Source organism: Mobula birostris, chromosome 14 (assembly GCF_030028105.1).
Source record: "Mobula birostris isolate sMobBir1 chromosome 14, sMobBir1.hap1, whole genome shotgun sequence".
NCBI lineage: Eukaryota > Metazoa > Chordata > Chondrichthyes > Myliobatiformes > Myliobatidae > Mobula > Mobula birostris.
Window position 1 is genome coordinate 99,475,819 of NC_092383.1, and position 13,433 is coordinate 99,489,251.

Sequence of the window (13,433 nt, forward strand, 5' to 3'; positions counted from 1 at the left end):
AGGAGTGCCTAGGACAGGTACAGAGACACCTAGCCCAGAGACTCCAAGCAAGGTCATCTTTGATTCCAAACAAATGGTTTATTGGTTATTATAGAATGTCTCTCTGGTGGTTCCCATTTCCGCCTCTCTCCCTGCCCCCTTCCCAGTCTCAGTCCACAACAGAGACCCATATCAGAATCAGGTTTATCATCATTCACATATGTCATGAAAGTTGCTTTCTTTTTGTGGCAGCAGTACAGTGCAGTACATAAAATTACTACAGCACCCTGCAAATGTCTTCAACACCCTAGCTATATATATGTGCCTAAGAGTTTTGCGCAGTACTGTATGCAGGCACATTAATGAAAGGAGCAAAGACAACAGGGTTATTCCTGTGGATAACTTTAATTTCCTCAGCATAGACTGGAAACTGCTTAGACGGGTTAAAATTTGTTAGGTGTATCCACAGGATGGTTCTTGAAGCAGTCTGTGGTCAGTGCAACTAGAAAGTAGGCTAGATCTTGGATTGGGGAATGAGCTTGGCTGGGTGACTAGTGAGGCATTTTGGGTGTAACTGAGGAGTAAGAAAGGTATGACTACCTTAATGGGACTATAGTACAGACCATCCAACAGTCCATCGGATTTAGAGGAACAACCTTGAAGAGGGATTGGAGACGGTTGCAAGAATCATAAAGTTGTTTTAGTAGGTGATTTTAACTTTCCAATATTGCCTGGGAATCCCATACTGAAAAAAGACCAGATGGAATAGAGTTTATCAGATATGTTCAGTAAAATTTCCTTAATCAGTGTGTAGAAATCCCAACAGGAGAGTGTGCGATACTTGATCTGCTATTGGGGAATGAGACTGGGTGGGTGACAGAAGTCTGTGTAGGGGAACACTTGGCATCTAGTGATTACAATGCCATTAGTTTCAAAGTAAATATGGAAAAAGATCGGTCTGATCTGCGGGATGAGATTCTAAATTGGGGAAAAGCCAATTTTGATGGTATGAGAAAGGATCTGGCATGTGTATATTGGAACAGGCTGTTCTCTGGCAAAGGTGTAATTGGTAAGTGGGAGGCGTTCAAAAGTGAAATTTTGAGAGTACAAAGCTTGTATGTGCCTGTTAGAATAAAAAGTAGAGATGGCAGGTTTAGGAAACCTTGATATTCAAGAGATATTGAGGCCCTGGTTAAGAAAAAGAAGGAGGTGCATAGCAGGTATAAGCAGGTAAGAACAAATGAGGTGCTTATGGAGTATAAGAAACGCAAGGAGAACCCTTGAGAAAGAAATCAAGAAGGCTAAAAGAAGGCGTGGGGTTGCCCAAGCAGATAAGGTGAAGGAGAATCCTCGGAGATTCTGCAGATAAGTTAAGAGAAAAGGGATTGCAAAATTATTTCTCTGTAAGATCAGGATGTTAATCTATGCATGGAGCCAGTAGAAATGGGGGAGATTTTAAATGATTCTTTTGCATCTGCATTCACTGAAGAGATGGACACAGAGTCGATATAAAGTGAAACAAAACAGCGCCGTCTTCATCGACCCTGTACAGGAGGAGGTGTTTGCTGTTTGCGGTAAATTACGATGGATAAATCCTCAGATCCTGCAAAGGTGTTCCCTTGGACCCTGTGGGAGCCAAGTGCAGAAATGGCAGGGTCCCTAGCAGAGATGTTTAAATTATCCTTGGCAACAGGTGAGGTACTGGAGGATTGCAGGATAGCAAATGTTGTTCCACTGTTTTAAAAAGGCTCTAAGAATAAACAAGAACATTTAGACTGGTGAGCCTGACATTAGTTGTGGGAAAAGTATTGGAAGGTATTCGAAGGGACTGAATATATGAGTATTTAGATGGACATTGACTGATTGGGGATAGTCAGCATGGTAGGTCCTGTCTATTCAATCTTATGGCGTTTTTCGAGGAAGTTACCAGGAAAGTTGATGCAAGGCAGTGGATGTTGTCTACATGAACTTTAACAAAGCATCTGACAAGGTCCTACATGGGAGCTTGGTCAAGAAGGTTCAGTCATTTGGCATTCAAGATGAGGTAGTAAATTGGATTAGACATTGGCTTTGTAGAGAGTGGTAGTAGAGGGTTGCCTCTCTGACTGGAGGCCTGTGCCACGGGGATCGGGGCTGAGTCTGGTGCTCTTTGTCATCTGTATCAATGATCTGGATGTTAATGTGGTTAACTGGATCAGCAACTTTGTGATTAAGGGTGTAGTGGACAGTGATAGAGACTGTCAGAGCTTGTAGCAGGACCTGGACCATCTCAAAAAATGGGTTGAGAAATGACAGATAGAACTTTAATGCAGGCAAGTGCAAGGTGTTGCCCTTCAGTAGGACTAACCAGGATAGGTCTTACACGGTGAGCGGCAGACCGCTGTGGAGTGTGGTAGAACAAAGAGGTCTAGCAATACAGGGCCATAATTGATTAAATGTGGCGTCACAAGTAGATAGGGCCGTAAAGAAAGCTTTTGGCACATTGGCCTTCATATATCAAAATACCAAGTACAGGAAACGAGATGTTATGTTGAAGTTGTATAAGACATTGGTGAGGCCTAATGTGGAGTGTTTTATGCAGTTTTGGTCACTTACATACAGGAAAGATGTAAATAAAATTGAAGGGCGACAGAGAAAATTTGCCAGGATGCTGCAGGGACTGGAGAACCTGAGTTATAAGGAAAAATTGAAAGGGTTAAGACTTTATTCCTTGGAAATGTAGAAGATTGAAGGGAAATTTGATAGAGGAATATAAAATTATAAGAGGTATAGATAGGGTAAATGCAAGTAGGCGTTTTTCACTGAGGTTGGGTGGGACTACAACCAGAGGTCATGAGTTAAGGGTAAAAGGTATAAAGTTTAAGGGGAACATAGAAACTAAACTATAGAAACTACAGCACAGAAACAGGCCCTTTGGCCCTTCTTGGCTGTGCCGAACCATTTTCTGCCTAGTCCCTATCAAACCCTATTATATACCTCTATCAAATCTCCCCTCATTCTTTTACGCTCCAGGGAGTAAAGTCCTAACCTATTCAACCTTTCTCTGTAACTGAGTTTCTCAAGTCCCGGCAACATCCTTGTAAACCTTCTCTGCACTCTTTCAACCTTCCTGTAATTTGGTGACCAAAACTGAACACAATACTCCAGATTCGGCCTCACCAATGCCTTATACAACCTCATCATAACATTCCAGCTCTTATACTCAATACTTTGATTAATAAAGGCCAATGTACCAAAAGCTCTCTTTACGACCCTATCTACCTGTGACAACACTTTTAGGGAATTTTGTATCTGTATTCCCAGATCCCTCTGTTCCACTGCACTCCTCAGTGCCTTACCATTAACCCTGTATGTTCTACCTTGGTTTGTCCTTCCAACGTGCAATACCTCACACTTGTCTGTATTAAACTCCATCTGCCATTTTTCAGCCCATTTTTCCAGCTGGTCCAAGTCCCTCTGCAGGCTCTGAAAACCTTCCTCACTGTCTACTACACCTCCATTCTTTGTATCATCAGCAAACTTGCTGATCCAATTTACCACATTATCATCCAGATCATTGATATAGATGACAAATAACAATGGACCCAGCACTGATCCCTGTGGCACACCACTAGTCACAGGCCTCCACTCAGAGAAGCAATTCTCTACCACCACTCTCTGGCTTCTTCCATCGAGCCAATGTCTAATCCAATTTACCACCTCTCCATGTATACCTAGCGACTGAATTTTCCTAACTAACCTCCCATGCGGGACCTTGTCAAAGGCCTTACTGAAGTCCATGTAGACAATATCCACTGCCTTCCCTTCATCCACTTTCCTGGTAACCTCCTCGAAAAACTCCAACAGATTGGTCAAACATGACCTACCACGCACAAAGCCATGTTGACTCTCCCTAATAAGCCCCTGTCTATCCAAATGCTTGTAGATTCTGTCTCTTAGTACTCCCTCCAATAACTTACCTACTACTGACGTTAAACTCACCAGCCTATAATTTCCCGGATGACTTTTCGATCCTTTTTTAAGCAACAGAACAACATGAGCCACTCTCCAATCCTCCGGCACTTCACCCATAGACAGCAACATTTTAAATATTTCTGCCAGGGCCCCTGCAATTTCAACACTAGTCTCCTTCAAGGTCCGAGGGAACACTCTGTCAGGTCCCGGGGATTTATCCAGTTTAATTTTCCTCAAGACAGCAAGCACCTCCTCCTTTTCAATCTGTACAGTTTCCATGGTCTCACTACTTGATTCCCTTAATTCCATAGATTGCATGCCAGCTTCCTTAGTAAATACAGACGCAAAAAACCTATTTAAGATCTCCCCCATTTCCTTTGGTTCCGCACAAAGCCGACCACTCTGATCTTCAAGAGGACCAATTTTATCCCTTACAATCCTTTTGCTCTTAATATACTTGTAAAAGCTCTTTGGATTATCCTTCACTTTGACTGCCAAGGCAACCTCATGTCTTCTTTTTGCCCTCCTGATTTCCTTCTTTAGTATTTTCTTGCACTTCTTATACTCCTCAAGCACCTTATTTACTCCCTGCTTCCTATACATGTCATACAATTCTCTCTTCTTCTTTATCAGAGTTGCAATATCCCTTGAGAACCAAGGTTCCTTATTCCTATTCACTTTGCCTTTAATCCTGACAGGAACATACAAACTCTGCAGTCTCAAAATTTCCCCTTTGAAGGCTTCCCACCTACCAATCACATCTTTGCCATGAGGGGAAACTTCTTCACTTAGAGTCATGAGCGTGTGGAACGAGCTGCCAGTGTGTGGTGCGTGGGAACACCATTTCTACGTTTTCAGAGAAGTTTGGATAGGTACATGGAGGGCTATAATTTTGGTCCGGGTCAATGAGAGTAGGCAGTTTAAATGGTTGTGCCGAAGGGCCTGTTTCTGCGCTATACTTTTCTATGACTCTAAGGGAGTTAGGAGAGCCAGGTGGGGCCATAGATTAAAGATAATTCCATCAATCGAGAGCAAGCGTATAACAAGAGAGTAGGGAAGACTGCTCAAGGATAAAGGAGAGGATTTGTGCTTGAAGTTGGAAGATGTGGGTGAGATCTTAAATGAGTTCTTTATATCATTATTTACCAAAGGGAAATAATGTAGAGGATAGTGAGATCAGTGTGGAGTGTGCTAAGTGGTGGTTTATTTCAAGATTAGGAAAGTAGTAGTGTTTAGTCTTCTGAAAGACATGGCTGGATAAGTCCCCATGGTCAGAATATATGGCAGATTATTGAGAGAGGCAAGAGTTGAGATCGCTGGCGCCTTAACCACGATCTTTGTATCTTTGCTAGCTGCAGATGTAGTGCTGGTGGACTGGTGAGTAGCTAATGTTCCTTTGTTCAAGAAGGGAAATGGGAATAATCCTATAAACTACACGCAGGTGAGTTCCATTCAGTAGTAGAGAAACTAATGGCGAGGATTCTTAGGGATAGGATTTCCGAGCGGTGTGGTCTGATTAGGGACACTGATTGTGGTTTTGTGTGGGGCAGGTCATGTCTGGCTAATCTGACTGAGTTTTTAAAGGTGTGACAACGATGATTGATGAATGTAATGCAATGAATGTTGTGTATATGGTTTTTAGTAAGGCATTTGACAAGGTTCTGCATGGTAAGCTCATCCAGAACATTCAGATGATGGGAGTCATAGCGACTTGGCTGATTGGATCCAAATTTGACTTGCCCATTGGTGGCAGAGAGTTGTGGTGCATGGGTCTCGTTCTACATGGAGGTTCATGACTAGTGGTGTTCTGCAGGGATCCAGACTGGGACCTCTGCAGTCTGTGATACATAGATAATGTGATCGGTGATTGAGTAAGTGTACAGATAATACAACAATTTGTAGGGTTATGGATAGTGTAGAGCATTGCCAAAGTGATTAATGGAGTTTAATCTGGCCAAAGGTAAGAGGCTGCATTTGGAAGATCCAACATAAAGGGAGAGTACGCAGTTAATGGCAGGATCCTTAGTAACACTGATGTACTGAGGGATCTCGTACATGGCTCCCTAAAAGTGGTTTACAGGTTGACAAAGTGGTAAGAAAAGGCAAATGGTATATTAGTTCAAGGGTTGAGTTATATTGCATCTTCATAATAAACTCTAGTTCGGCTTCCTCTGGAGTATTGTTTGCCCCCTTATAGGAAGGATGGGGGAGTTTTGGAGAGCGGGCGGAGGAGGTTTACCATACTACTGCCTGGTTTGGGGGACAAGTGCTATGAGAAGACGTTATACAAGCTGTATCTGTTTTCTACAGAGAGGCAGAGGCTCAGGAGGATTTGATGAGAGTTTATAAAATTGTGCAAGGACTAGAACAGACAGCTGGTATATTTTCCCCAGCATTGAAATGTCTGGTACTAAAGTGAGAGAGGACGAGTACAAAGGAGATGTGTGAGATGTTTTCTTTACATACAGTGCAGTAGGAACCTGGAACACACTCCCAGAGATGATGACAGAAGCAGATAGGGGCTTGTGTGGGGAATAAGAATTAAATTAATTTAGAGCCATTGGTTTGACGCAACATTGTAGACTGGAGGGCCTGTCCTGTGCCTTTTTGTGCTCTGTGTTTATACATTCTCCCTCTGCAGATGTGTGAAATGTGTAAGCAGAGGAAGAGAAGCACTAAGAAGTTAACAATCCAGAGATTCCCCAAGATACTTGTTCTACGTATCCTTTCCTGGTCAGCTCCAGCCTGCTGTAGTCTATCTCTATCTATTGCTACCTGCCTTTCTGGCCCTCACTGGGCATCACCATCCCTCTTCCCTTCTTTCTTTACCCTTCTCCATTTCTCCATTCCCCTCTCCCTTTTCCCCTCCCCTTTCCTCATCTTACTCCTTCCTTCCTGTGCCCTCTTCTCCATTTCTTTCCCGTTCTCTATCTCTCTTTCCATTCTATTCTCTCCCTCTCCCTCATCTCAACACTGCCACCTCCGCATGCAGACAGAGGGGCCGATCTTCTGTTGATTCTCTTTAATCAGCTCCACAGATCTGAATCGATTTGCTTTCAGTCGCTATGCGATTAAAAAATGCACCACCTTTGTGGACTTCCCGTTGTACGGGCTAAGCTTGCGACACTGTGCTGCAGAGAGAGCAGGTGAGTGAACTCGCTGACGGAGTGAAGGGACGGGGTCTCCCCATGAGAGGTATATAACCTGGGGTGGACAGAATGGGTGCAGAGGGAGGTTTCTGCTGCTTGGGAGGAACTGAATCAGAGCAGTCAGTGGAGAGAGTCGCGAGGTTTGCCATACGGATTCAGAGAATATGTGACCCACCCCCACAGGGAGGGTATGAAGGCAGCAACCCCCAGTATGTTTACAGGGGGATGGGTACACAGATTCACCATTCTTTGGAAAAAGCAGTTCCTCCTCATCTCCGTCCTAAATCTACTTCCCTAAATCTTGAGGCCATGTCCCCTAGTTCTAGTCTCATCTACCAGGGGAAACAACTTTCCTGCCTCTATATTATCTATCCCTTTCTTAATTTTATACATTTCTATAAAATCTCCTCTCATTCTTCTGAATTCCAGCGAGTAGAGTCCCAGGCAACTCAATCTCTCCTCATAGTCTAATCCCCTCATCTCAGGGATCAACCTGGTGAACTTCCTGTGCATCACGTCCAAAGTCAGTACTGAATATCCTTCCTCAAGTGAGGAGACCAAAACTGCACGTAGTTCTCCAGGTGCGGTCTCACCAGTACCCTGTACAGTGGCAGCATAACCTCCCTGCTCTTAAATTCAATCCCTTGAGCAAATGAGGCCAACATCCCATTTGCCTTTTTGATAGCCTGCTGCACCTGCAAATCAACCTTTTATGATTCATGCACAAGCTCTCCCAAGTCCCTCTGCACAGCAGCATGTTGCAGTCTTTTACCATTTAAATAATAATCTGATCTTCCATTTTTCCTTCCAAAGTGGATGACCTTGCATTTACCAACATTATACTCCACCTGCCAGACCCTTGCCTATCTACTGTATATCCCTCTGCAGACTCTCCGTATCTTCTGCATAATTTGCTTGTCCACTGAATTTAGTGTCATCAGAAAACTCAGATACACTACACTCGGTCCCCTTTTCGAGATCGTTAATGTATATTGTGAACAGTTGCAGGCTCAGCACCGACCCCTGCAACACACCGCTCACCACTGATTGCCAACCAGAGAAACACCCATCTATCCCAACTCTCTGCTTTCTATTAGTTAACCAATCCTCTATCCGTGCTAATACAACACCCCAACTCTCTGCATCCTTATCTTATGGATAAGTCTTTTATGCAGCACCTTAGCGAACACCTTCTAGAAAGCCAAATAAATAACCTCATCTGTTCCCCTCTATCCACTGCACTCTTTATATCTTCAAAGAGCTCCAGTAAATTTGTCAAATAGGACCTGGCTTTCCTGAATCCATGTTGCGTCTGCCTGATGGATCCATTTCTTTCCAGATGCCTCAATATTTCTTCTTTAGTGATAACTAATAGGGTTGGTCGCCAGCCGCTCGACCATGGTTTTCGGTCGGGCACTGGATGCTCGGAGAGATTCGGTGGGGGGCGGGCGCTTGGCCGGGGGCCGTGGTCGAGTGGTCGGCGACTTGGCTGGCTCCCCCACCGGACTTAGTCTGGTGAGGAGGGTGTGAGGATACCCAGCAGGACTAAAAAAAAACAAGACCTGACAAAGGGTGGATGAGCTCCTTGTGAGCCAACGGCCATTTTCTGTGGAAGAGATTAAAGCCTCACCACATATCTACAAATCGTATGCTATGCACCTAATTGGAAGAGACATGATGAACTTGGACGCTGCACCGTGTCCTGCCCAAGGCCTCCACCTAAGGAAGGGCCAAGTTCGAAGAAGCGGCCGCGGCTGGAGGCTGACACGGCCTTGGGCTCGAGTTCGACGGGGCGGGGGCAGGCGGTGCCAAGGCGGCCAGCAAGAACAAACTGGAGGAGAGGCTGTACTCAGTGCTGCTGAAGAAGATGGAGATGCGTAGCTGCCAACCCCGGATTCGCGATGGCACCCACTGACTGACTGAGTTCCAACTACAGATGTCACACTAACTGGCCTATAGTTCCCTGCCTTTTGCCTACATCCTTGTTTGAATAGTGGTGTGACATTCGCTGTCTTCCTGTTTGCCGGGACCTGCCTTGTGTGCAGAGAATTTTGGTAAATTATCACCAAAATCTCTGCTATAACTTCTGCCATTTCTCTCAGTACCCTGGGATGCATTCCATCAGGACCAGAGATTTATCTATCTTCAGGCCCACAAGTTTGCTCAGCACTACGTCTTTAGTGATGGCTATTGTATCAAGGTCCTCACCTCCCATCACATCCATAACATCTCTCCTTGGCATGTTAGATGTGTTCTCCACCGTGAAGACCGACACAAAATAGTCCTTCAAAGCCTCGGCCGTTTCCTCATTACCTAATATCAATTTCCCCTTCTCCTCCTCCAAGGGACCTATGTTCACTTTAGCCACCCTTTTCTGCTTTATATAATTATAAAACCATTTACTGTCCATCTTTTTATCTTGTGCTAGTTTATTTTCATAATCTAGCTTCCCTTTCTTTATTGCTCGCTTAGTAGTTCTCTGTTGCTTTTTAAAGTTTTCCCAATCTTCCAGTTTCCCACTATTGGTGACTTTGTATACACGAGCTTTTAGTTTGATACCATCTTTTATTTCCTTAGTTATCCAAGGCTGGCTCTCCCCACCCCTACTGTTCTTGCTTTTAACTGAAATATACTTTTGTTGAGCATGAAGAATCTCTTTGGAACTCTTCCACTGTTTCTCAACAGTCCCACCATATAGCCTGTGTTCCCAGTCTATCCAAATCCTCCCTCATCCCATTGTAGTCTCCATTGTTTAGGCTTAACACACTGGTTTTAGATCAAACTATTGCACCTTCCATTTGTATGAGAAACTCAGTCATACTCTGATCACTCTTTCCAAGAGGATCCCTAACTATAAGATCTCTAATTTTACCTGTCTCATTACTCAGGACCAGATCTACGATGGCACGTTCCCTTGTAGGTTCAGTAACATGCTGTTCAAGAAAACCACCACCGATGCATTCTATGACGTCCTGCTCAGGACTGCCTTGGCCAACTCAATTCACCCGATCTATGTGCAGTAAAGTCCCACACGACAATTGCTGTTCCATTCTTCCATGTCTCAGATACTTCTCAGTTTATTGCCTGTACCACTGTAATGTTTTTCGGTGGGGGATAGACAACTCTTACCAGAGATTTTTTTTCCCTTTCCTATTCCTAATCTCTACCCAAATGGATTCAACATTCTGCTCCTTGGATCTAATATTATCTCTCACTATCGCCATGATCTCATCTATAATTAAGAGTGCTACCCCCCCTCCTTTACCTTCCTGCCTATCCTTGCGTATTACCTGATATCCTCAATTATTTAATTCCCAATCCTCTTCACCCTGTAGCCACATCTCTGTAATGGCCACTAAATCATACCTCTTTGTACTGATTTGTGCACAAGTTCACTGACTTTGATCCGAACACTACGGCCATTCGGACAAAGTGCCCTCACGCTCATTGTGCTTTTTCTCTTTTGCACTTGACTTCTCTTTACTCCACTCTAACTTTTCTCTTTTTCATCTCTTGCTTTTACTTTATCTTTATCCACACTTTTCTCTTTTACTTTATCCATACTTTTCCAATCTGTTGAACCCACCCCTGTACTATTTAGTTTAAAGCCCTATCCACAGCCCCATTTAAGCAATTTGCTAGGATCCAGGTCCCATCACAGTTCAGGTGGAGCCCGTCCCATTGGAACAGCTCCCTCCTTCCCTAATACTGGTGCCAATTTCCCATGAATTCAAACCCAGTTCTCCCACACCAATCCTTGAGCTACACATATGCCGATTTACAAGTGGCTCGGGTAGTAATCCAGAGATTACCACCTTTTTGGTTCTGCTCTTTTAGTCCCTAGCTGCTTAAATTCCCTCAGAAGAACTTCTGTCCTCGTTCTACCTATGTCGCTGGTACCCACGTGGACCACAACAGCTGGATCTTTCTTCTCCCACTGCAAACTCCTCTGCAGGGCTGATAAGATGTCCCAAACCCGGGCACCAGGCAAGCAACACAGCCTTCAGGGTGCTCTAACCTTGCTACAGAGAGCTCTGTCTATTCCCCTGACTATACCTTCCCCAATTACCACTACAGTTATTTTCTTTCCCACCTCTTGAATGTCTCCCTGAACTACGGTGCCACAGTTAGGTTGCTCATCCTTCCTGTGGCCTCCACTCTCATCCACACATGGAGCAAGAATCTCAGACCTGTTGGACAAGCTCACGATCTGAGGCTCCTCTAGTACTGTCTCTTGGATCCCACTCCCCACCTCACTCACAGTCACACCCTCTTGTCCCTGATGACAGACCGAATTTGAGGCAGCTAATCTAATGGGTGTGGCTACCTGCTGTAACAGAGCGTCCAGCTAACTGCCCCCCTCCCTGATTGCCGCAGTGTTTGAATCTCAGATTCCAAGTCATCGAACTTCCAGCCTGAGTTCCTCGAGCCGCCAACACTTGCTGCAGATGTGGTCACCAGGAACCACAGTGGGGTCCACCAGCTCCCACATCGTGCAGCTACAGCACATCAGCTGATCCTGCGTCATCCCTACTTTATTTAATTAGCTGTAATTTAGTGATTTTTTAATCAACCATTACAAAAGCTTTACCTGCTATTCACTTGTGTCTCCTCGCCAAAGCCTCAAGTTCCCACTCCTACACTGATCCACCCAAATAATGGCCGCTCTGCTCTGACCCTACTTAATTTTATTTGTTCCTGCTAATGAATCATGAATCGATTGATCCGCCACTAATGCACCGAGCACGCGAAACACTCCGTTTTTGAACTCTTCACTCTGACCTTTGCGAATCTCTCCCTCTCTCTCTCTCTCTCATCGCTTGGTCCGCTGCTAATCACCCCATGCATTTCCACAGGTAACAGTGTCTACGACCTCTATGCGGTATGTAACCACATCGGTACTGTAAACGGAGGGCACTACACTGCCTACTGCAAGTCTGCCGGCAAGTGGCACGTCTACAATGACTCCAGGTAGGCACAGCCGGCTGCCAAGACCCTCCCTCGGGCAGGGGGCAAAGAGACAAGCCCATTACCTCCCCCTTCAGTGATTCCCACTCAACCCCTAATTAACAGTCTCCAAGTGTCCCACTCTCGAGACTTCGCAGATGTCCCACATTCATGTGGGCCAGTATTGAGCTGTTCTACCTTCCAGTCTGAAGATACTGCATGGTAGAAAGTGGAAGACAGGGCTGTGTTGATGCACAGAGGGATCTAGCTGTCCCTACACACCAGTCACTGAAGGCTAATGAGTAGATGGTAGGTTGGACTGCACTACAGAAAGATTTAACTCTGGGAGTAAAGACATGGTATCCCAACTCTATCATGGAGACCACACCTGGAGTACTGTGTCCAGCTGCTGTAAAGGAGGGACAAAGATGGGGAAAAGATATCTCCACCCAGAGGATAATGAACCTGTGGGACACTCTGCCCAGTCACTGAGTTCATTCACAGTACAGTGGGGAACATTTCTGAATATTACAAGGGACAGCAATAGGGCAGGAAATTGGAGCTGAGGGAGGTGATGGTCTGCCATCTCATTGAGAGGTGGCCATGCTCTTGTGTCCAACACCTCCCAGTCTCCAGGTGTCCCGGGCACCAGATGTTCTCTACTCCAGCTGGCCTAGTCTCCAGATGTTCCAATCTTCACGAAGCCAGTTATCTAGAGATTGTCTCCCTACCCCGTTGTTCCAATCTCCAGATGTGCCATCATTTCAGACATCCAATCCACTGTTGTGATGTTCTCCCTAAATAATATTGCCACTTGCCTGCCTCGTTGACCTCCACCCTATCACCTGTGGTAATTGTAGACCAGAATACTGAGACGCCAGTCCTGCCCATCCTTCTGTCATGTTTCTTTAATATCCAGTCCCAAGTTCCTATCCAAGCCCTGAGTTCATCTCCTTTTCCTGCAGTTTAGTCCACCTGGCCTTCCCTGCTCCTGTTTGCCCTCTCTAGTGGGATATCAGCAAGTCATAAAGTCATACAGCACAGAAACTGACCCTTCAGCACAACTGTTCCATGCTGTGCAAGGTGCCCATTGTAGCTACTCCCATTTAACCACGTCTAAACCTTTCCAATCCATGTACTTATCCAAATGTCCTTTAAGAGTTGTTATTGTACCTGCCTCAACCACTTCGTCTAGCATCTCATTCCACATACCAACCACCCTCTGTGTAAAAACAAAAGATGTTTCCCTCTCACCTTATACCTCCGCCCTCTTGATTCTTAATTCTGTGACCATGGGCTGTGCACAGACACCCTGTTTATGTCCTTCATGGTTTTATACACCTCTATGAAACCAGCCCTGAGTCTCCAACACCAATGTCTTGTGCAACTGCAGCATAACGTCCC

General features: G+C 45.0%; 1 protein-coding gene across 6 annotated transcripts in view; it reads left to right on the forward strand.

The window, feature by feature from the left end:
• LOC140210158 (ubiquitin carboxyl-terminal hydrolase 2-like) overlaps window positions 1-13,433 on the forward strand; it is a 52,428-nt gene that overhangs the window by 31,887 nt on the left and 7,108 nt on the right. For 4 of the 6 annotated variants that reach the window (XM_072279054.1, XM_072279056.1, XM_072279057.1 and 1 more), the window contains 3 exons: window positions 6,575-6,653; window positions 6,972-7,079; window positions 11,939-12,053. In XM_072279054.1, coding sequence (XP_072135155.1) covers window positions 6,575-6,653; window positions 6,972-7,079; window positions 11,939-12,053 — 302 coding nt within the window. Of the gene's footprint in view, window positions 1-1,468; window positions 1,673-6,574; window positions 6,654-6,971; window positions 7,080-11,938; window positions 12,054-13,433 lie in introns of those variants that run through there. The other 2 variants (XM_072279058.1, XM_072279059.1) reach the window with 2 other exon arrangements.